Raw genomic sequence first — 23794 nt, 5'->3', positions numbered from 1 at the left:
AACTAAGTATCACAGTAATGCAAGATGTCAATAAGGCGGGGTGGGGGTGGATGCCTGGTTGGCTCAATCGGTTGGGTTGAGCATCTGACTTTGGCTCAGGTCAGATCTCAAGGCTTGTGAGTTCGAGCCCTACGTGGGGCTCTCCACTCTCAGCACAGATCCTGCTTTGGATCCTCTGTCTCCCTCTCTAACCCCTCCCCTCCTTTCTCTCTCTGTCTCAAAAATAAATACACATTAAAAATGTTTTTTTATTTATTTTTTAATGTGTATTTATTTTTGAGGCAGAGAGAGAGAGCATGAACAGGGGAGGGTCAGAGAGAGAGAGGGAGACACAGAATCTGAAACAGGCTCCTGGCTCTGAGCTGTCAGCACAGAGCCCCGTGTGGAGCTCGAACTCACGGACTGTGATTTCATGACCTGAGCCGAAGTCGGACGCTTAACCGACTAAGCCACCCAATCACTCCCAGATGGTTTTTTTTTTTTTTTTTTTAAAGATGTTAATAAGAGGGTAAACTGGGGTGGGGTAAAGGGGTATGTATGGGAAATTTTTATACTTTTCTTTCATTTTCTTAAACTCAAAACTCTTAAAAAAAAGTTTTTATTTATTTGAATAACCTCTACCCCACCGTGGGGCTTAACGTTATGACCTTGAGATCAAGAGCCGAATGCTCCACCAACGGAGCCAGCCAGATGTCCCAACCCAAAACTGCTCTTAAAAATAAAGCCTAGGGGCACCTGAGTGGCTCAGTCAGTTGAACAACTGACTCTTGATCTTGGCTTAGGTCATGGTTTCATGGTTTGTGAGTTTGAGCCTTGCGTCAGCTCTGCACTGACAATGGGAAGTCGGCCTGGGATTCTCTTCCTCCCTCTCTATCCCTTGTCATCATGCTCTTTGTCTCCCTCTCAAAATAAATAAACTTGAAAGAAAGGAAGCCCAGTAGAGGCACCTGCCTAGTTCAGTCGGTATAGCTTGCTACTCTTGATCTTGGGGTTGTAGGTTTGAGCCCCACATTGGGTCTACACCCAATTACTTAAAAATAAAATCTTAAAAAAAAAAATAAAGCCCATTAATTAAAAAAAAATCATAAGCAACTAAAGTAGAAAAGAAGGGGCGCCTGGGTGGCTCAGTTGGTTGAGCATCTGACTCTTGATTTCAGCTCAGGTCAAGGTCTCATGGTTCGTGGGTTTAAGCCCTTCACTGGGCCTGTGCTGAGAGTGTGGAGACTGCTTGGGATTCCCTGTCTCCCTCCTTCCCTGCCTCATTCTCTGTCTCTCAAAAATAAACATTAAAAAAAAAATAAAATTGAAAAAAAAATTTCTAGGTCAAGTCCTAGCCCCCCTATATTTGATGATTTTTGTTCTCCTTCTGGGGGAAAGAGATGGAAATAACCCAGGGCGAGACTAAACCTATAGACCAATGTGGGGAGAACTGGCATCCTAACATATTAAATCCTCTAATCCACGGACATAGTATATTTCTCCAGTGAGACAAGTGTTGGCATCCTCTCAGCAGTCGGTTTTGTAGTTGTCAGAATAAAGGTCTTAGGTCCTTTGTTAAATTTATCCTTAAGTATTTATGGTTTTTATGTTATTGTAAGAGAAGTTATTTTTAAACTTCATGTTCTAACTTCTTGTCTTTACAATATAAAATACAATTATTTTTGAATATTAGACTTGTATCCAGTGAACTTGCTAAATTTATTATTCGTTCTAGAATGTCTGTTCCATTTTTTTATCGTTTTATTTTTCCACTAAGATATCTTTCTAGACATATACTTTTTTTTTATGTTTATTTTTGAGAGAGAGAGCACGCTAGTTGGGAGGGACAGAGAGAAAGGAAGACAGAGGATCTAAAGCAGGGTTCGAACTGTCCACATGGAGTCCTATATATGGGTCATTTTGGTGTTGGTCTTAGGTTACTGCCTTTTTTCTTGAGAATGGGTCATATTTTCCTATTTGTTTCCATTTTGAGTAGTGTTAGAGTATATCCTGGATACACTGTAGAAACTCTGGAGTCTGTTATGTTCCTTTGAAGAGTATTGATTTTTTTTTTCCCCCTAAACAACCCATTAACTTGGTTAAACTCAAACTGTAATCTCTGTAAAACTCCCTCCTATGAAATTTGTACCGCACATTTCAGTTCACAGTTTTTTAGGTTTAGCTGGGCTTCCTGGAGTGTATCCCATGCAGATGTGGTTCAGGATCAGCTAGATATTTGAGCAGAGTTTTTATAAAAATATTTGGAGTGCCCTCACCCTGGATTTCCAGTATTTATACCTTACTTTCCTATTGTTCTGCTGCTTCAAGCTAGGAAGACTGGATTTTTCCCCTGGTGGTTTTAGCTCCCCCTCTGGCTAGGATTAGAACCTACCCCCAGGCTGTACAAATGAGAAACCACCCACTGCCTTTCTTTTTTATTGCCAATTTCCCTCCAGTTTCTGCGTGGTTTGGTTCACTTTCCAGTGCCTTTGGGTAATGTTTTCTGTTTTATCCAGAGTTTATAATTGGTATCTGTGGTAGGGTTGGAATCTGAAACCAAGTGTGTCTGAATCCAAGTGTTTAAAACGTTTATTTATTTTTTGAGAGAGCGGGTGTGGGGGCGGGGGGGGGGGGACACAGAAACCGAAGCAGGCTCCAGGCTGTGAGCACAGAGCCCAATGTGGGGCTTGTACTCACCAACCAACCATGAGATCATGACCTGAGTTGAAGTCAGACGCTTAACCTAACCGACTGAGCCACCCGGGTTCCCTGTCTGAATCCAAGCTTTTAATTATGGTAACATACTGCCCCCTAGTGGCTGCAAGTGGAGAACTGGTTTATGAGAGTAGGGCAAATTTGTAGATCTCTGGGGGAGCTACATGTTTGAAAACTTTTTTTTTAAATCAAAATAATACAGCAACAAATTACTTGTATGGGACAGCTCATTACGAAAGATTTCCTGCACCTTGTCACCCTTGTGCCTCTCCCCAGGTTTTTTTTTTGTCTTTTTGCACATTTTATTTTTAAATTTTGGCAGTATACTCATAGGATACAAAATTCTAAATGTACAAGATGTTACATGCTAAAAATGAGTCTTTCTTCCACCAAGTTCGCCTCCTCACAGGCAGCCAGTGTTTCTTTCCAGGGAGAATTTACATAGATTTAGGCAAATATGTACAAACTGTTTTTCTTTTTAATAGAAAGAAGGGCAGATGACTAACAACGTTTTTTACCTTTCTTGTTCCACTTAACAGTTTTTTGAATCAGAACGCTCCGATATTAAGTTTTTATAATTTATTTTTTATTGAGGTACTTCAGAATATATTTTGAAGACCATTTCAGTTCAGTCCACGAAGATTTAACCAGTTCTCCACTGACCAACATTTAGGCTGTTTTCAGTTTTTGTTTTTGTTTTTTAAGTTTTATTTATTTTTTTTTAATTTTTTAATGTTTATTTATTATTGAGAGAGAGACACAGAGCATGAGCAGTGGAGGGGCACAGAGAGAGAGAGAGACACAGAATCTGAAGCTGGCTTCAGGTTCTGAGCTGTCAGCACAGAGCCCGACGTGGGGCTCGAACTCACCACAAACTGTGAGATCATGACCTGAGCCTAAGTCGGTCACTCAACCGACTGAGCCACCCAGGTGCCCCTTAAGATTTATTTACTTAAGTAATCTCTACACCCAGTGTGGAGCTGGAACTCACGACCCGAAGATCAAGAGTCCTGTGCTCTTCTGACTGAGCCAGCCAGGCACCCTGTACTGGGACCATTCTAGTTTGGGTTTTCTTTTCCTTTTTTTCTTTCTTTCTTTTTCTTTCTTTCTTTTTTTTTTTTTTCTTTCTTTCTTTCTTTCTTTCTTTCTTTCTTTCTTTCTCTTTCTTTCTTTTTCTTTCTTGTTTATTTTTGAGGGGGGCAAAGAGAGAGGGGGACAGAGGATCTGATGTGGGCTCTGCGCCAACAGAAGAGAGTCCGATGCAGGCTTCGAACTCACGAACCAAACCGTGAGATGGTGACCTGAACTGAACTGGGATGCTTAACTGACGGGCTGCCCCCTAGTTCACGTTTTTTTGAGCATGTTTGTGCCTCTGTGGGGTGTATGGGTCAGTGGAGATTGGGGGATCGTGGAGTTGGCATCTTTAGCTCTTACTAGATATTGCCAAATTATCGCTGTTTCCTTGCCTACCAGTGTGGTTAAAAAAAAAAAGTTCGTGGCGCCTGGGTGGCGCAGTCGGTTAAGCGTCCGACTTCAGCCAGGTCACGATCTCGCGGTCCGTGAGTTCGAGCCCCGCGTCAGGCTCTGGGCTGATGGCTCGGAGCCTGGAGCCTGTTTCCGATTCTGTGTCTCCCTCTCTCTCTGCCCCTCCCCCGTTCATGCTCTGTCTCTCTGTCCCAAAAATAAATAAACGTTGGAAAAAAAAAATTAAAAAAAAAAAAAGTTCGTTTCTGAGGCTCCTGGGGGGCTCAGATTTCAGCTCAGGTCATGATCTCGCGGTTCACAAGTTCGAGCCCCGCGTCGGGCTCTGTGCTTACAGCTCAGAGCCTGGAGCTTGCTTCGGATTCTGTGTCTCCCTCTCTCTCTCTGTGCCCCCCACTCGCACTCTCTAAGATAAATAAACATTAAAATTTTTCCAATAAATTAAAAGATTTGCCTATTCTGGACTTTTTATATAAGAGGGATCATACATCATGTGACCTTTTATGGCTGGCTTTTCACTTAGCATACTGTGTTGTTTTTATTTATTTAGTAATCTCTACACCCAACTTGGGGCTTGAACTCACGACCCCGAGATCAAGTCTCACGCACTCTTCTGACTGAAGCCAGCCAGCTGCCCGGCATACTGGTTTTCCAAGTTCATCCACGTTGTAGCAGGTACCGTACTTCATCATTTTTACGGCTGAATGATATTTCACTGGATGACTATACCATGTCTTGAGTATCCATTCAGCACTTGAAAGACATTTGGCTTGTTTCCACTTTTCGGCTAACCTGATTAGTGCCGCTAGGATCATTCATGTGGAAGTTTTTGCACGGACAGACTTTCAGTCTCCTTGGGTTATATACCTAGGAGTGGAATCATTGATTTTTTTTTAAGTTTTTTCTTTCTTTCCTTCTTTCTTCTTTCTTTCTTGTTTTTCTTTCTTTCTTTCTTTCTTTCTTTCTTTCTTTCTCTTTCTTTCAAGAAAGAGAGACAGCGAGAGAGAGGGCAAGCAGGATAGGGGTAGAGAAAGAGGGAGGAGAGAGTCCCAAGCAGGTTCTGCACTGTCAGCACAGAGCCCGACTGGGGGCTGGGGACCCACAAACCATGAGATTACAACCTGAGCTGAAATCAAGAGCCAGATGCTTAACTGACTGAGCCACCCGGGCACCCCCCCCCCCCTTATTTTTTTAGTTTTTAAATTTGACTTTTAACTCCCATAAAGTCCGCTGTTTGGTTACAAATCTATGAATTCTGATGAATCAGTCATGCAACCACCCCCACAATCAAGATACAGAACAGCCCCGCTGCCCCTCCCCCAAGCCTCCTGCTATCCACTCCTTCCTAGCCCATCCCGCTCCCTCCCTGGACAACCAAGGAATTGCCCCCTGTCTATATAGTTTTCCTTTCCAGAATAAATCTCCCTGTTTAAAAGCCTGAAGAACTGCAGGTCATGGTCATGGACTCCGGTCATGGTCTCGCGGTTCGTGGGATCGAGACCCGAGTTGGGCTGTGTGCTGACAGGGTGGTGTCGGCTGGGGATTCTGTGTTCCTCTCTCTGCCCTTCCCCTGCTCTCGCTCTCAAAATAAATAAATAGACATTTAAAGATACGTACAACTAAAAGCCTTAAGAATTGCAAGTGCCTGCCAGTGCCCTCTGCAGGCCAGCTGAGGCCGGAGCCACTGCAGGCACCGCCACCCCCCTTCCCCTGGCCTCTTTCTTGCTCTCAACTTCCCAGGCGGCGCCTAAGGGCCCTCTGCTGAGAAAAGGCACCTCCTCCTCTCCCTTCCACTGCTGTGGCTCAAGCTGCCAGGAGGCCCTTGCTTCCGCTCCCTGTCCCCTTTGAAACCTCAAAGGAAACTACTTTCTTGGACAGACCTTGACCTGCACCCTGCCGCCTCTCCGCAAAGGGGGTCTCGAAGGGCCCGTGGATCAGGGGGATTTAGGCCCCTTGTGGAAATACAGGTGCAAGGCTGGGAATCCTGGAAGTTTTGATCGGTGGTGGCAGGGCTGGCCTGAACACGTGTGAACAAGACTGGAGTCCCTGAGGAGGCTGAGAGAAAACTGGAAGGTCCCAGGGGTGGTTGTGGGCGATTAAGAAAGAGGCTGAGGGGCGCCTGGGTGGCTCGGTTGGTTAAGCGTCTGGCTCTGGGTTTCGGCTCAGGTCATGATCCCACAGTTCGTGAGTTCTAGTCCCTCGTTGGGCTCTGAGCTGATGGCGGGTGCAGAGCTTGCTTGGGATTCCCTCTCTCTCTGCCCCTCCCCACCCCTCTCTCAAAATGAATACATAAACTTAAAAAAAAAAAAAAAAGAGGCTGATGGGGCACCTGGGTGGCCCAGTCGGTTATGTGTCCCACTCGGGGTCAGGTCACGATCTCGCGGTTCAACAGTATGGAACCTCCTTGGGATCCTCTCTCTCCTTCTCGCTCGGCCCCTCCCCTGCTCTCTTGCTCAAAATAATAAAACTTAAAAAAAAAATAGGCTGAAGATTGGGGGTGTTTAGGGACCGAGGGGTGGCTTGAAATGCTCTAGGTAGAAAGGGGTTGGCTGGGAGCTCGCTAAGGGTGGGGGGGGGGAGATTCGTGGGGTGACAATGTGGAGATACCTGGGGGAAGAAAGGTACAGAGGATGGGAGGAAGGGCAGGGCTGGAGGTGGGGAGGTCTCTGGAGGGGGCTGGCTTCTAAGTGAACCTGACTTCTGCTACAGCCTTGAGCAGTGTGACTTTGGGCAACAGCATCTTCTCAGGGTCAGTGGGCTGTTCTGTGAAATGGGTGCAAGCGTCCCTCCCCCAGGACTGTGGCCTGGACGCAAGAGGACCATAGATCGACAAGCCCAGATGGCAAGGCCTGCCCTTGAATGTCAGTGGCACCTGGGCCAGTTTCCAGGTTCTGGGCTCTAGGGATCAAACGGAGGTCCTAGAAGGCTCTGGGGGAGAAAAATGCTGGGTTTGGGGGGGGGGGCTCCCCAGGGTGCAAGGATGATACACCCCCCTCCTACCAAAACTTTCCCCTGCAGACACCAGACAGGGTCTTCACCAAAGAGCACCGAAGGGCACTTCCTGGTCCTTTGAGTCGGGTCTGGGCGTTCGATGAAAACTTTTTACAGAAGTGAAAAGGCAGAGACTGTTTGCTGAACGGAACAGCACGTGCCCTGAGATGTCATGCTGGTTGAGCCAACTCGTGTACACACGTGGAGAAAGCCCTAGAAGACAGAACCTAGGTGTCCCTCAGGGCGGGAACGTTAAGGCTTGTTGATCTTCGCTTGACTATATGCTCTACTTTGCACACTGCCCATGGGTGCTTTTTATGAGTCGATGGTCATTGAAAACAAAGCTCTAGGGGCGCTTGGGTGGCTCAGTCGGTTAAGCCTGCAACTTCGGCTCAGGTCATGATCTCCCGGTTCATGGGTTTGAGCCCTGGGTTTGACTCTGTGCTGACAGTTCAGAGCCTGGAGCCTGCTTCTGATTCTGTGTGCGTGTCTCTCTCTCTTTGCCCTGCCCCCCTCACCCTGCCGCTGCATGCTCTCTCTCTCTCTCTCTCTCTCAAACATAAACATTAAAAACTAAATTTATTTTATTTTTTTTTAATTTTTTTTAACGTTTATTTATTTTTGGGAGAGAGACAGAGCTTGAACGGGGGAGGGGCAGAGAGAGAGGGAGACACAGAATTGGAAGCAGGCTCCAGGCTCTGAGCCATGAGCCCAGAGCCCGACGCGGGGCTCGAACTCACGGACCATGAGATCGTGACCTGAGCTGAAGTCGGATGCGCAACCGACTGAGCCACCCAGGCGCCCCTAAAAACTAAATTTAAAAAACGGGGAGAAAAAACCCACAGAGCTCTAAGACCTGCCCCTGTGCTCCTCCGTAAGCTGACTCGCGGCAGGTGCACCAGGCCCCACCCTCTGCGGCCTCCTCCCCCCTGCACCCTCGGCTCTCCACACCTGCCCGGTACTGTGCAGCCCCCCGCCTCCGGCGTCCTTGGACGGGGGTTTCTTCTTGCTCTTGGCCTTCCAGCAGTCGAGGGTCAGGGAGGAGGGCTCCTGACTGGGTGCCGGCTGCTCTCACTGCGTTTTGTTTCCTTTGGGCGTCTCACCACCCTTTACTTGGGAGAGAGGCTTTCCTGGACATCTCGCGGGCTTCGAATTTGGCAGGACGCAAAAAGATGCGGCGGGATTTCTACTTAGCCTGTCAAAGCGGCGCCTGCCTACGGTCGCAGCTGGGACCTTGACCTCTGGCCGCTCGTGCCCCGTTTTAACGCCGGGCGTGTGGGCTCAGTTCGGATTTTACTCTTAACGTCAGGCCACCTTAAAGGTAATTTTAGCCCACGCCTTCACACTGGGGCACTGCAGCAGGCGCCCGCTGGAGGGCTCCCCGTGTGGCTCCAGGGCTCCTGCGAGGCCAACGAAGGCACCACAAGGGCCAGTGAGTCCAAGCCTGTTTATTTGGTCTCCTGTGCACTCAGGCCTGCATCACCGGCCTGGACTTCTCAGCCTGCAGCTTCACTCCGGAGCCCGCGAAGCCGGTGCCGCCCTGGGGAGGTGGGGACAAGGCCAAGGTGGAGGCAGGTCGGGCTGCAGGGCCCGTTGGGGGGGGATCCTAAGCCCGCAAGGTGAGGCAGGACCCCAGCTTAGGAAGGCGGGGGTGGGGCGTGGAGGAGGCAGGGCGGGGTTGGGCATAGGGAGAGGACAGGGGGCGGGGTCCTGGGGAGGCGGGTCGCGGCTCACCCGCTGCAGCACGATGATGTCCTGGTCCGTCAGCTTCTCCCCGTTCACGGGGTCTACCATGTCTTTGCGAATCAACTTCTCCACGCACTCCAGGGTGACCACGGCCCCACTTCGGTGAGAGTGAGGGTAGGAGACACCGATCAGAGAGGCCCCGCTCGGACGAGGGACAGCCACACTGCCCGACCCGGCCCGGCCCTGCAGGTCCCCAGGTCATCCTCCCCGGGCGACTCACGAGGGCCTCAGCACAGCGCAAGGCGTGGCGTTGCTCAGGCTGTCGCGGGTCACCGCGCACACGTAGCGCTCACTGCGTGTGATGAGCCCCACGCGGTCCACGGAGCTGTCCAGCGGCGTGAAGCGCACGGGTGTCAGATCAGACATGCGCAGCGGCTTCCCAGACATGGGGCAGGTCACGGTGCGCGACTGCGCAGGACAGGAGGGGGGGGTGTCGGTCAACAGGCCGGGCTGGGCCCAGGTGGAGGGAGGATGGGGGTCCCGGGCAGGGAAGGAGGCGCTGGGGACACTGGGGGACTCGGGTCCTCTGTGCCAAGTGGGCGCAGGGTGCTGGGGATGCTCACAGGCTTCTCCAGCTTGGTGGCCTTGGCCTCGGGGGTCAGCGACGGGATCCAGAAGCTGGGCAGTGCTTTGTCCTTGTCCTTGCCCGTGGGGCCTGCACTGGCCCCGGGGCGGGCATCATCTGCGGGAGGGAGAGGGGCCCGGATGCCGCACCCAGCGAGGCACCCGGTCCTGCGGGACCCGCGCTCCCCGGCAAGTCCGCTCCCCCTCACCTGGACCAGTCTCAGGGGCGGCCTTGGGCGTGAAGGGGTTGAGGGGCCGGCTCACGATGGCTGCCTCCTTCTCCAGGAAGCCCCGCACCTGGTCCTGCGCCGCCGCCCGCTGCAGCTCCTTCTGTTCCTCACGCCGGGCACCCCGCTGCTTCTCGTAGGCCTGTGGGCAGCGAGAAAGAAGTGGGCTCGGCACCTTCCCGTGCGTTGTGGCGTTTGAGGGTGGCTCTTCCCATTTCACGGACGGGTAAACCGAGGCCTCCACAGGGGACGGTCCTGGCAGCGGCAGTTAGTAGAGGCTGGTAACTGCCTGAGTGTGAGTCTTTTTAAGTTATTTAAAGTTTATTTTGAGAGAGAGAGAGAGAGAGAGAGAGAGAGAGAGAGCGCGCGTGTGGGCGCACGCCCAAGTGGGAGAGGGAGAGAGAATCCCAAGCAGGCTGTGTACTATCGGTGAACACAGGGCTCGAACCCACGACCTGAGCCGCAGTCGGACGCTGAAGCGACAGGGTGTGAATCTTTAACCCGTGGGTCTTGTAATCTGTGGCGTGGCTCTGCTGCCTTTGCTTGTCCCTTCCCCTACTGCAGGGCACTTAGGTCATCTCCCATTTAGCTGGTTTGGGACTCAGTGGCCTCTTTGTTCCTAGGCAGCAGGGTGGTCAGCAGCTTGGCAGGGGACAGATGGCCAGAGCTTAAACCTTGCCTCCGTCACCGAGGAGCTCTGTGGCCTCCAGTAAGGGCTGTGACTCCTCCTGGCCTCAAGTTTCTTCATTTGTAAAACAGGCTAACAATGGCGACTGACCGCGGAGGTTCACTGGGTTACGCGGGAGATTTTCGGCACAGAGCAAGTGCTCGATTCATGTGCCCGTGGGCCATATTATATTGATTTTACAGGGTAGGTACTGTAGATCCTGTCCTGCCCTCGAGGAAAGCTCCAGGAGGGTTAAGAAGCAATGAACGTTCACAGAACCCTAAGTGGGCAGGTGGTACGGGTATGTGGAGACACAGGGACACAGTGCTGGGTTCTAGGACTGCCCCGGGCCACCCAGCTGCGCGAGGAGAAGACGGAGGGGAACTGGTGCTCGGGAGGACCGCTGGCATGGTCACCCTGATGAGGGAGCACCCAGGCGGCCACTAAGCCATGCAGAGGGTATAGGCACAGGGAAAGCCACTCACTCAAGACAAAAGGCTCAACAAGAATCTAACCCTTGGGGCGTTGGGTGGCTCTGTGGGTTAAGTATCTGATTTTTTTTTAATGTTTATTTATTTTTGACAGAGAGAGAGAGAGAGAGAGAGAGAGAGCATGAACAGGGGAGGGGCAGAGAGAGAGGAAGACACAGAATCTGAAGCAGGCTCCAGGCTCTGAGCTGTCAGCACAGAGCCCGATGCGGGGCTCGAACTCACAGGGCGTGAGATCATGACCTGAGCCGAAGTCGGACGCTCGACCGACTGAGCCACCCAGGCGCCCCAGTATCTGACTCTTGATTTCAGCTCAGGTCATGATCTCCCAGGTTTGGGTTCATGAGTTCAAGCCCCACGTCAGGCTCTGCACTGAGAGTGAGGAACCTGCTTGGGATTCTTTCTCCCTCTCTCTCTGCCCCTTCCTGGCCCCCCTGATATTTCTCTCTCTAAATAAATAAATAAATAAACTTAAAAAAAAAAAGAAAAAAATTGGGTGCCTAGGTGGCTCAGTCGGTGAAGTGTCCAACTTTGGCTCAGGTCATAATCTCACGGCTCATGGGTTTGAGCTCCGTGTCGGGCTCTGTGCTGAGCTTGAAGCCTAGAGCCCGCTTTAGATTCTGTGTCTCCCGCTCTCTCTCTCTCTGCCGCTCTCCTGCTCGTGCTCAGACTCTGCCTCTCTCTCTCAAAAATACATAAACATTAAAAACAAAAACAAAAACAAAGAATCTAACCCTCAGTGTTTCTGGAGCTCTAGGAAGCCCGGCAGGAAAAGGAGGGAGATCGACCCGCTGCGCCTCAAACACGGCGATAAACGGGGTCCCTCCTACCCACAGAATGAGTTCAGCCGTGGAAAGTGGGCATGGCTCCAAGTAAATGCCTCGAGGATTCTGATCTGTGAGCATCTCCCACACGCCCTGCAGCGCCCTCTGATCTGGCCCTGTCAGCCCATTTCAGAGGCAGTGCCACCGAGGCCCAGGGAGATGAGGTGACATCAGTCAATTTACCAAGTGTTCACAGAGAACCTAGGGCCATGGGGTGGGCAAAAGATCTGTTCCCCGTCCCTGGGGCCTGCCATCTAGTGGCGGAAGTGGGCACACGTCAGCCACAGGCTGAGTCACAACCATAAGTGTCAAGAGGTGGGGGGGGGGGGGGGGGCAGACCCTGGAGGCCCTGGACTAGCAGGAGGTCAGAGGAGGCGATGCCTGGGAGGAAATCCGGAGAAGGAGAAGGAGCTAACCAGGAGAAGCGGGACGGGACGGTGCGCCAAGCAGAGGGAACAGCATAGGCAAAGGCTCAGAGGGAAAAGGCACTTAGGAAGGTCAGAGAGGCTCTGTGAGCTGGGGATCAAAGCCGCCCGCCCGTGCCCCCATCCCCATCACCTTCATCTGCCGGGCGATCTCCTTCTTCTGGTGCAAAATGTACTCCAGGATCGCCTCACGCTCGTACAGGTAACCATCCGGGCTGTAAGGACAGGACGGGATGGGAAGCCATAGGCTCCCTGCCCTGGGCACGCACGAAGCGTCTTCCAGGCGGCAGGTCACGCGGTGCCTAGCACAGCTCTCTGAGTGACCACGCCATTTTCACTCTCCTGGCTTTGCCTCGTAGGGAAAATCTTGTGCAGTAAAGGGCTAGCTCAGCGGGCCGCGTTCTCCAAACCCTACACGTTCCAAAGGACCCGGCCCTTGAACCAGCTCCCAGGAGGGAGCCTCTGAGCCCTTGGAATGTGCTGCCTGATAAAAGTGTCTTAGTTCACCTGGTGGGGGAGGTGGCTGGGCCATGTGGTATGAGGTTAGACCTCTGGAGGGCCTGGAGACCAAAGTCACGCCATGCCTGAGTTACCAGCCTCCAGTAAAATCCCTGGACGCTGGGGCTCCCGTGAGTTTCCCCGGTGGGCGGCACCCATGTCTGCCTGCTGTCACATGTCGTTGTTGGGAGACTAGCGCTGTCTGTGTGGCTCTATCAGGAGAGAGGACAACTGGAGGCTCGATCCTGGTCCCTCCTGGGCTCGGCCCCACGTGCCTTCTCCCCTTACTGACTTAATCTCCATCTTTGTACCGTAAGCCGTCACTGACTCTTAACCACCTTTCTGAGTTGCGAGTTCTTCCAATGAATCACTGAACCTGCAGGTGGCCTCGGGGACCCTGAGCCACAGGCTGCTCTCGTCACTATGTCTGTAAAACAGACCTATAAAGTGAGCCCATATTTAGTCACTGGACTAAGCACCTTGTACCCATTATCTCACCGAGGCCTCTGCCAGACCACAAGGCGGGGAATGGTAAATGCTCCACACATGAGCTATTATTATGTGCCAGGCAATGATCCAAGGGCCCTACCCTCTGTTACGGATGTATTCTTTTCCACATCCCTGGGGAACACGTTAGGATCACGCCCATGTCTCAGATGAGCACACTGAGGCTCTTGAGGGGTTAAGGGGCTTGCCCAGGGCGCCCTGGCTGTGCAGGCGGTTCCCCACACCCCCCAGTGCAGTTCCCCAGCTCACGTGACGACAGGGTCGTGGCAGGGCTGCAGAGAGAGGCAGCAGCAGTCAAAGTCCTTGACAGCATCCCGGCTCAGTCGAATGTTCTGGGTCCCATAGCCTGAGGCCGCTGGGGACAGACAGAGGCAGAGGGATGGAGGGACAGGAGACGTGCCCCTTGCGAAACCCCAAGAGAAAGGCACAGACAGAACTTGCATGTGGGGAGGGGGGTGTTGGGCGGGACTCCGAGAGACAGGCAGTCAACAGCTCGGGCTGTGTGTGTGCATTGGGGGGGGGCATAACCCTCAGGAAGGTGTCAGTCCAGAGGGTAAGTGACAGGCTGTCACCGAAGTTGCCAGGTAGACAGGCTCACGCCTGACTCCCCTCAGCCCAGACTCAAGGGCCTGGCCCTCTCTGGGCCTCAGTTTCTGCCTCTGGAATATGGCTACGACAGCAGCGATTCCTTCCTCAGTGGGGAGCTGGGAGTCTCAGATGAGTTCACGCCCACAAGCGCCCATTGCAGGGGCACGGGATCGCGTGGGCTGTTACTCTTAGTGTCATGACCATCGGTTGGCGGGTGGGGTGGGGGGGAAAGAGACATGCCCAGAAGACACAGCCGGAGGTGCAAAGTGAGATGGCGCCTTTGAGATACAACTGTCCCCCCTCCCAAACCCAGTACCTGTGTCCTTCTTCTTCTCGTGGTAGGTATAGACGGCCCCTGCCGTGCAGTTCTTGCCGTGCCGGGTCATCCTGGGGGGAGGAGGAGGGGACAGTTGCAGGGCTGTGGTGGAGGGAGGCCCCAGGGAGGACAGGCCCTCGGAGCCGACCTGCCCCTGGCCTTGCCAGATGGGAAAACAGGGGGTGGGTCAGCGGAGGACAGTCTCACACGCGTCGACTGGTTAGGAAATACCCACAGACTCCAAAAAGAAAGACAGCATTTTACTTTGGAAAGTGACCTACACTCTGCTTGTGGAATCATGCATCAGAAGGGGTGCACCCTGTGAGGTACTCTGAGGCGGAGGAAGGAGGGTTCTCTGAAATCCAGAGAAGTTCTGGCAGCAGATGAGGATGCGTGGGGCTCCTTACACACAGACACGGTGCAGTGAGGGGCCTCAGAGATGTTCTGTTTGGGGTTACGTATGCATGTGTGTGCTCGGTGTATGCCTACAGGCTCACTGCAGTGGAGTGCGGTTTTGGGGGGGTTCACCCCCTTCTCGCCTGGGTGGGTGAAAGCACATGTAAGCAAAGGGGAAATCTGCACTATGGTCCAATTGTTTCCAAACATGATCGATTGCACCGGGATAAATTCCCATTTTCTTTCTTTCTTTTTAAGTTTATTCATTTATTTTGAGAGAGAGAGAGAAAGCATGAGTCGGGAGGGGCAGAAAGACAGAATCTCAAGCAGGCTCTGCACTGTCAGCACGGAGCCCGATGCGGGGCTCGAACTCACGAACCGTGAGCTCATGACCCGAGCCGAAGTCGGATGCTTAACTGACTGAGTCAGCCGGGTGCCCCGGAATTCACATTTTCTTTTTTTTTTTTTTAAATTTTTTTTAACGTTTACTTATTTTTGAGACAGAGAGAGACAGAGCATGAACAGGGGAGGAGCAGAGAGAGAGGGAGACACAGAATCTGAAACAGGCTCCAGGCTCTGAGCTGTCAGCACAGAGCCCGAGGCGGGGCTCGAACTCACGGACCGTGAGATCATGACCTGAGCCGAAGTCGGACGCTTAACCGACCAAGCCACCCAGGCGCCCCTACATTTTCAAAACAGGTGTTCTAGCGGAACTGACTGTACATGGGGCTCTGGCAAATCAACAAGAAAAAAAAAAACGGCCCCCCTGACAGGAAAATGAGCAAAGAATGTGAAAAGGCAACTTACAGAAGCAGCTCAAAGACTAACGAGCGTATGGAGAGATAATCCAGCTCTCTTCAGGTGAAAACCACAGTGAGATAGCACTTCATACCTATCATCATCAGGCTGACAGGCGAAACTTCAAAAAGCGGGGTAAGACCAGGGCTTGGTGAGGACACATGATCGGTTTCAGGACCCTTAAGGCAATGCAGTGGGGAGAGTGGACAGGGTCAGCCTCCTGGAACACAGGCTGGTGGCACTTTAGCAAGGTAAGCATAGGTGATTCTGCACCGTGGGTGATGGGCCCCAAAGACATTCTCAGAGACACCCACAAGGATCATGCCCAAGGATGTCCACAGCAGTGTTATTTATACCAGGGGAGTCAAAGGCACCTGATGTCCCTCCCTGGGAGAATGGGTGGTGACAGCCCATCCTGGAGACCACCCAGCAGTGAGATGCAATCTGCTAGATACGTGCAAGGTGTCACAGGTGGATCTTAACACTGGGTATAAAAAATAAGAAAAAAAAAAGTAGGGGGCACCTGGGTAGCTCAGCCAGTTGAGCATCTGATTCTTGATTTCGGATCAGGTCATGTTCCTGGGGTTGTGGGATCGAGCCCTGAGTTGGACACTGTGCTGAGGGTAGAGCCTGCTTAAGATTCTCTTTCTCTCCCCCTCTGCCCCTCTCCCCTGTTCGTGTGCACATACTCTAAAATAATAAAATACATAAAATGTAAAAAATAAAACAGGATTACTACCAATCTACGTGTGTGCAAGATAGTACATTTTATTGTTTTACTTATTTTTGAGAGAGAAAGAGGGAGCATGGGAAGGGCACAGAGAAAGGGAGAGAGAGAGAATCCAAAGCAGGCTCTGCACTGTCAGCTCGGAACTTAACATGGAGTTCAAACTCACGAACCGTGAGATCATGACCTGAGCGGAAATCAAGAGTTGAATGCTTAACCACCACACTGAGCCACCCAGGCGCCCCAAGATAGTGCCTATTAAAGAATACTTACAAACAAGAGCGTATGTGTTCTGCATATCGGAGTGGTTGCCCATGTGTCGGTGGGGACTAATCAGGGGCTGGAGCTACAGGAGGGGGTTGTAGGCTATAGGGATCAAGGATTGGGCAAGATGACCTTCAGCCTGGGCTTGAGTCCAGGGTCGGCCCCGCACTGGCTGTTGTGACCCTAGGTTGGCCATTTCCTTTCTCTGAGCCTTGGTTTAATTTGGCAAAAAGTTAATCATCCCTGGGACAACCATGGGATCTCATTGCCGGGACTGGATTTCTGTGACAGCTGAATGAGTCCTGCTCAGAGCCTGGCACACAGGCGGTGTTCAGGAAATATTCTCTCCGGCTCTCTGGTTGTGAGAAAGGTCCAGAAGGCTGGGGTGGAGCCGGGGGCGGGGGGACACAGCCAAGGACTCCCAAACTGCAAAAAGTAACTTTGTCTGTATTTCCCTCTTCTGGTCGCCTTCAGACTCTTGTCTTTCACATTCAGAACTTGAACCACAAAACTCTCTCCCTCTCCGAGCTATGGATCTCGCTCTCCCCCTACTGGCGATTTCCTCTCAGAGGCTGATTTTTGTTCTTCGGTGTATGGACATAGATCTGATGCGTGTTGACAGAGATGTATGCCCTTGTGACTGCCACCCCAGTCGAGACACAAAACATTTCACCCCAGTGGTGGCCACTGCACTGCTTGCGACAGCTAACCTTGGTGAAACACCCCAACTTGACCCATGGCCCTCCTCCAACTTCCCCTCACCCCCAAGCTTTTGAGCAAACATCCGGCACCTGTTGTCTCCCCTCGCTCACCTGCCAGGCACTCCTCCCCACACCCTCTGGCTTCAGCCCCAGCCCCCCCAACTGCCACTCACGAAGGTCGCATTGACCTCCTCATGGCCAAATTCCCTACTCTATTCTTAGTTGTCAACTGCCTTGACCCTCTGTGGGATTTGGCACACAGCTGCTTGTCTTGTGGCCAATGACAGGGGTTTCTACACTCTTTGGCTTCATGGCCATGGCCGGAGACATTTTCCCTCCAAGAGTAAAAGGAGCAACTACAGAGGCAACCTTTTTTAATTTTTTTTTTTTTAACTTGGCCAGGTGATAATGGAACAGTCCCACAGAACACTGCTAGATCCCTGACCCCACGCCAGCTCTCTGTGCCCCCATCTCATTGATTGTCCAACCTTAACCACTCTCTGAAGTCTGGCCCATGGGGCGCCTGGGTGGCTCAGTCGGTTAAGCGTCCGACTTCGGCCCGGGTCACGATCTCGCGGTCCGTGAGTTCGAGCCCCGTGTCAGGCTCTGGGCTGATGGCTCGGAGCCTGGAGCCTGTTTCCGATTCTGTGTCTCCCTCTCTCTCTGCCCCTCCCCCGTTCATGCTCTGTCTCTCTCTGTCTCAAAAATAAATAAACGTTAAAAAGAAAAATTAAAAAAAATAAATAAATAAAGTCTGGCCCATGACCATTTTTCAGATGGGCAAAAGGATTCTTAGAAGTGAAGCCATTGCCTAGGGCAGCGGTTCTCAAAGTAAGGTCCGGGGATCCTAGAGGGGTTCCTAAGATACCTTCAGGGGGTCCACAAGCTATTTCCATAATAATACTAACATGTGTTTGCCTTTGTTACTCTCGTTCTCTCACAAGCACACAGTGGAGTTTTCCAGAGACAGCGTGACACGTGAGGATGTCATTGCTCCCACCGCAAACTGAATGTGTATGCTTCTGCATCCTTGGGTTTTAAAAATGTTTTAGGGGCGCCTGGCTGGCTCAGTTGGTGGAGCATGTGACTCTTAATCTCAGGGTCCTGAATTCAAGCCCCACAGTGGGTGTGGAGCCGATTTTTAAATAACGTTTTATTATGCTAAGAGAAAGGAAGCTGGTACAAAGGCCATGTATCGTAGGGTTCCACGTATAAGAAATGTCCAGAACAGGCAAATCCATGGAGACAGAAAGCAGAATGGTGGTTACCACAGGATGGGAGAAGGGGAAGTGAGGAGTGACTTTCTGGTTTCTTTTTGGGGTGATGAAAATGTTCTAGAATGATAAGTGGTGGTGATTGCACAAAATAGTGTATATATCACTTTAAATGGATGAATTTTTGTTATGTGAATTACTGCTCAATAAAAACCTTTGGCTTTTTCTTTTTTTTTTTTTTTTAACGTTTATTTATTTTTGAGACAGAGAGAGACAGAGCATGAACAGGGGAGGGTCAGAGAGAGGGAGACACAGAATCTGAAACAGGCTCCAGGCTCCGGGCTGTCAGCACAGAGCCCGACGCGGGGCTCGAACTCACGGACCGCGAGATCATGACCTGAGCCGAAGTCAGCCGCTTAACTGACTGAGCCACCCAGGCGCCCCAAACCTTTTTCTTTTCTAAAGTTTATTTAGACAGAGAGAGAGAAAAAGAGAGAGTGAAGAAGGGGCAGACAGAGAGGGAGAGAGAAGAATCCCAGGCAGGCTCCACACTGTCAGTACGGAGCCCGATGCGGGGCTCGAACCCATGAACCGTGAGATCATGCCCTGAGCTGAAACCAAGAGTCGGACGCTTTACCGACAGCCACTTAGGCGCCCATAAAAACTTTTTTTCACATCAGGTTTAATTTCTGGTACAGCAAATATGAATCGATAGAACTCACATAAACAAAAGTTCTCTGGAGTCCTGGATGACTTTTACGACACGGAGACCAAAAAGTTTAAGAGCTGCTGGCCACGGGCTAACGGGCTGGTGGGCGGCCATGGCAGGACCCACCGCGGCTGTATGGTCTCCTCATTAGGGCCAAGTTCAAAACAGAGAACAGAACTATTGCCATCTGCTGTCGCTAGTATTTCAGAGAAATTCCAAAATCCTATCTCCTGCTTATCATCACGCCCCACTTCCGGGGGAGGAAACAGGCTCGGGCATCCCCCAGCTGGGAAGGGGAACCCAGGCAAGCAGGCTGCGGGGCCGCCCCCTTAACCACGTGACAGCTGTCAGTCCTCCCAAGAGGGTGACAGTCTGAGGACACAGGCCAACCCATTCCCCCCCCCCTTTTTTTTTGTACAAAGTCTTCAAGATCTGGACTATGCTTTACTCTTTCAACACATTTCAATTCACACGCGAAACTTTCACTGGAGATACTTGACCTCTATTTAGGTTTTGTGATTTACGGCTGCCAAGGTACATTCACATACCGCCTCTGTTCCGAACACGCTTACAAGGTTTCCGATAACTCGGTCTAGTGTTGGCGTTTCTATTTAAATGAATTAAAATGAAAGAACCGAGAAACATTCAGTCCCTCAAGTCAAACTAGCCACTTAGTGAAGTGCTGCACGGCCTCTTGGGACTAGCAGCTAGGGCTCGAAGGGCACAGGGCACAGCGCTGTGATGGGACTTTTAAAAACCATGACCACAATACCATTAACACGCTAATGGTTCTGGCTGGCGTTCAAATTACCGACTCCCTGCCTGCCGTCTTTTTCTGCAGTTGGTTTTCTGAACTCTAAAACCCGTGGCTCTTAACCTTTTGGTGGGGTCAGAGATCCCTTTGAGAACCTAGAGAATGCCACACACCCCTCTCCCTAAAAGGTGTGTGCCAGGCCATTCCAGGGGTATGAAGGCTTCTGTGTTAAAGGAAACCAAGGAGCTAATTACACTCAAGGAAATCACAGACTTAGGACGGGGTGTAAGCAGTACCGAGAGAGTTCGCTAAAAGCAAAAGTGACCATCTGAGATTCTCTGTTTTTTTCAAGTTTTTATTTATTTAAGTAATCTCTACGCCCAACGTGGGGCTCGAACTCACAGCCCTAAGATCAAGAATCACACACCCCTCCGACTGAGCCAGCCAGGCACCCCCAGAGATTCTCTATTAATAATGGCTGATGCAGGGGCGCCTGGGTGGCTTAGTTGGTTAAGCATCTGACTTTGGCTGCGGTTAAGATCTTGCAGTTTGTGGGTTCAAGCCCCACATCAGGCTCTGTGCTGACAGCTAAGAGTCTGGAGCCCGCTTTAGATTCTGTGTCTCCCTCTCCCTCTGCCCCTCCCCTGCTTGTACTCTCTCTCTCTCAAAAATAAATAAACATTAAAAAAAAATTTTAGGGGCGCCTGGGTGGCTCCGTTGGTTGAGCGTCCAACTTCAGCTCAGGTCATGATCTCGTGGTTTGTGGGTTCGAGCCCCGCGTTGGGCTCTGTGCTGACAGCTCAGAGCCCGGAGCCTGCTTTGGATTCTGTGTCTCCCTCTCTTTCTGCCCCTCCCCTGCTCATGCTCTGTCTCTCTGTCTCTCAATAATAAATAAATGTTAAAAAAAAAACAAAAAAAAACACAACTTTTTTTTTTTTTTTTTTTTTTTTTTTTTTTAACTTAAAGGGACACCTGGGTGGCTTAGTTGGTAGAGCGTCCAACTTCAAGCTCAGGTCATAATCTCACGGTTTGTGGGTTCAAGCCCTGCGCTGGGCTCTGTGCTGACAGCCCCGAGCCTGGAGCCCGCTTCGGATTCTGTGTCTCCCTCTCTCTCTGCCCATCCTCTGTCTCTCTCTGTCTCTCAAAAAAGAATAAACATTAAAAAAAAAGCAAAGATAAATAAAAGAAGTGGAAAATCATTTTGCATCCCCTGACGACACAGTTGACGAGGCAATGATTGCTGAGGGATGCCCTTAAGGGAAAGACTGAAGGGAACTGTATATTCGCAGGGTGCCAATACCCGTTATCGGAAAGGATAAAAACGTAACTTTACAGTGCAGGTTTGGCTCTTCCTATCTGCATCAGTCAGCTAGGGCTGCCAGAACAAAATTCCATCTACTGGAATGTGGCTTAGACAACAGACATTTATTTGTGGAGATATTTATGGTTCTGGAGGCTGGAAGTCCAAGATCACGGTGCTAGCATGGTCAGCTTCTGGTGAGGACTCTCTCTTCCTGGCTCCCGCATAGTGGCCGCCTTCTTGCTGTGTCCTCACAGGGCAGAGAGCGTGCTCTCTGGCATCTCCTCCTGTCCTAACAACACCAGCCCCAGGCGGTAGGACTCCACTCCCACGATCTCACGTAACCTTCATTTTGTCCGTCACAGACAATCTCTGAAATAGTCATATTGCTGGCGAGGGCTTCAACATAAGGAACGTGGCAGGGATCAACCAAAAAGGGTCAGGATAGTAAAGATTTTGGACTTTGGGGCGCCTGGGTGGCTCAGTCGGTGGAGCGTCGGACTTCGGCTCAGGTCATGATCTCACGGTTCGTGAGTTCGAGCCCGGGGTCGGGCTCTGGGCCGATGGCTTGAAGCCTGCTTCGGATCCTGTGTCTCCTTCTCTCTCTGCCCCTCCCCGACTCGTACTCTTTGTCTCTCTCCAAAATAAATAAACATTAAAAAAAAAAAAGATTTTTGACTTCGTGGCCCATTGGGCCCCTGTCACAACTACTCAGCTCGGCTCTCCTATGGCAAGAGCAGCCATGGACACCACGGACATGAACATGCATGGCTGTGTTGCAATAAAAGTTTCCTTGTGGACATGGACATCTGAATCACATAAATTGCCGTGGGTCACAAAATATCATTTCTTTTGATTTTGTCTAATTTTTTTAAAATGTTACAACCGTTCTTAGTTTGCAGGCTGTACAAACACAAGTGGGGGTTGCAAATCATATATCCAATCAAGGAATAACATCTAGAATATACGAAAGACTTATAACTCAATAATAAAAAGATGAGTGACCCAATTTAAAAATAGGCAAGGGGTGGGGTGAGGGGGCGCCTGGCTGGCTCAGTCCGTAGAGCATGTGACTCTTGATCTCAGGGTTGTAAGTTTGAGCCCCATGTTGCGTGTAGAGCAATTACTTAAAAACAAAATCTTTAAGGGGTGCCTTGGTGGCTCAGTTGGTTAAGGGTCAGACTTCGGCTCAGGTCATGATCCTGCAGTTCGTGAGTTCCGTGCTGACAGCTCAGAGCCTGGAGCCTGCTTCGGATTCTGTGTCTCCTTCTCTCTCTGCCCCTCCCTCCCTCGCACTCTGTTTCTCTATCTCTTTCTCAAAAAATAGACATTAGAAAATTATATTTTAAAAATCTTTAAAACTAAATAGGGGTGCCTGGGTGGCACAGTCGGTTGAGCATCAGACTCTTGGTTTTCGCTCAGGTCATGATCTCATGATTCATGAGATCGAGCCCCACAGACAGCATAGAGCCTGCCTGGGATTCTGTCTCTCCCCCTCCTCCGTTCATGGGCGCACTCTCTCTAAATAAATAAATAAAACTCTACTTTTTATTTTATTATTATTTTTTAATGTTTATTTTTTGAGAGGAGGGGAAAGGGGCAGAGAGAGGGGAAGACACACAATCTGAAGCAGGCTCCGGGCTCTGAGCCATCAGCACAGAGCCCGACGCGGGGCTCGAACTCACGGACCGCGAGATCATGACCTGAGCTGAAGTCTGACGCGCCTAACCGACTGGACCACCCAGGCGCCCTAATAAAACTTTAAGTAATGCGATAAAAAACCACAGTGAGATACCAGTTCAAACCCACTAGGAGGATGACAACCGAAAAGTCAGATCATAACAAGTGTCGAGAAACTGGAACCCTTACACACTGAGTGGGAATGGAGGCTGGGGCAGCCACTGTGGAAAAGTCTGGCAGTTTCTCGAAAGCCTAAAGGTAGAGTTACCATTTGATTCAGCAATGCCGCTTCCGACAGAAATGAAAACACGTCCACACAAAAATTCTCACACAAATATTCTCAGCAGCGTTATCACAGAATCTGAAGCAGGTTCCAGGCTCCGAGCGGTCAGCAGAGAGTCCGACAGGGGGCCTGAACTCACAAACCCCAAGATCATGACCTGAGCCAAAGTCGGATGCTCAACCGACTGAGCCACCCAAGCGCCCCATAGGCGATAGGGATTCTTACATTATTCTCTGTGAGTTTGAACATTTTCACAATAAAACGTTGAAGTAAAACCCTTCGAAGCCCAAGTTCACACCGACTCAACAGCACCATCGGGATGAGAACCCAGGTCGGCCTGACCCCAGACCTCCCCAGAGGAAAAGGTTAAAGCCTCCACCAACTGAGAAGGAAGGAGTTGTCAAAAAAAAAAAAAAAAAAAAAAAAAAATGCAGGGAAGACAGCGGCGGGCGACTGCACAATCTCCTCCGCCCTCCCGGTCACAGATGGGAAACTGAGGCCAGGAAAGGGGGTCCTTCTTCCTCAAGTCCCACTCCTTAGACCCTCCCAAGAGTCCCAGTCTCCTCCTTCCCCTGGGACCCCCGGCCCATAGCCCTCTACGGTGGAATACCAACACTTAAGAAGTGCCGGGTGGAGGCCTGGCTACCTCCCGGGGATGCCGGGAGATGTAGTTCAGCTTCAGACACGGGGCGCCTGGAGTCGTCTATTAATGATTGACAGGGAGTCGGGAATTCGAAACCCCGTCCCTGTCTCCCTCAGGACCCCAGAAGTCTAGCCCGCGGGAAAGCGATCGCAGCAACACGATCCCCCCCACCCCCTGGAACTCACCTCACAAACGACTCCTCGACCCTCCGTCGCTTCTTCAACTGTGCCCCTACACCGGAAAGGAGGGCTGTTTTCCCCTCAGCGCTACGCCCACTTCCGCCCGGAAAAAGGACCGGAAGTAGAGCT

At 51.0% G+C, this 23794-nt stretch overlaps 1 protein-coding gene and 1 long non-coding RNA gene across 4 annotated transcripts; one reads left to right on the top strand and one right to left on the bottom strand.

Moving 5' to 3' along the window:
- Positions 1 to 4580: 4580 nt before the first annotated feature.
- Positions 4581 to 18348, top strand: LOC109494732. Its single transcript, XR_002149755.3, has 2 exons — positions 4581 to 4851; positions 17848 to 18348. It is a non-coding gene; the product is annotated as an uncharacterized LOC109494732 (long non-coding RNA).
- On the bottom strand, positions 8601 to 23791 carry NOSIP (nitric oxide synthase interacting protein). Of its 3 annotated transcripts, none has more exons than XM_003997506.6 (9): positions 23672 to 23791; positions 14018 to 14088; positions 13363 to 13468; positions 12242 to 12323; positions 9687 to 9846; positions 9477 to 9595; positions 9134 to 9321; positions 8902 to 9010; positions 8601 to 8707 (listed from the first exon to the last, which is right to left on the bottom strand). In XM_003997506.6, exons 2-9 carry the CDS (start codon positions 14085 to 14087, stop codon positions 8636 to 8638), a joined length of 906 nt encoding a protein of 301 aa, XP_003997555.3. In that variant the 5' UTR covers position 14088; positions 23672 to 23791; the 3' UTR covers positions 8601 to 8635. The 3 variants fall into 3 exon arrangements, with proteins under 3 accessions (XP_003997555.3, XP_019674772.3, XP_019674771.3); XM_019819213.3 differs by lacking the exon at positions 23672 to 23791 and adding an exon at positions 15306 to 15377; XM_019819212.3 differs by lacking the exon at positions 23672 to 23791 and adding an exon at positions 15221 to 15267.
- Positions 23792 to 23794: the final 3 nt, after the last annotated feature.

The sequence above is a fragment of the Felis catus genome, chromosome E2 (assembly GCF_018350175.1).
Source record: "Felis catus isolate Fca126 chromosome E2, F.catus_Fca126_mat1.0, whole genome shotgun sequence".
In the NCBI taxonomy this organism is placed as follows: Eukaryota; Metazoa; Chordata; class Mammalia; order Carnivora; family Felidae; genus Felis; species Felis catus.
Note: the sequence above shows the minus strand (reverse complement) of the source record. Positions and strands in the feature narration are given on the sequence as shown.

Coding starts and splice junctions, on each gene's coding strand:
- NOSIP (XM_003997506.6), bottom strand. CDS start 14,087: ATGACCCGGCACGGCAAGAACTGCACGGCAGGGGCCGTCTATACCTAC. Junction 13,469..14,017: donor CGAGAAGAAGAAGGACACAG/GTACTGGGTTTG, acceptor GTCTGTCCCCAG/CGGCCTCAGGCTATGGGACC. Junction 9,847..12,241: donor AGATCGCCCGGCAGATGAAG/GTGATGGGGATG, acceptor CGCTGCCCACAG/GCCTACGAGAAGCAGCGGGG.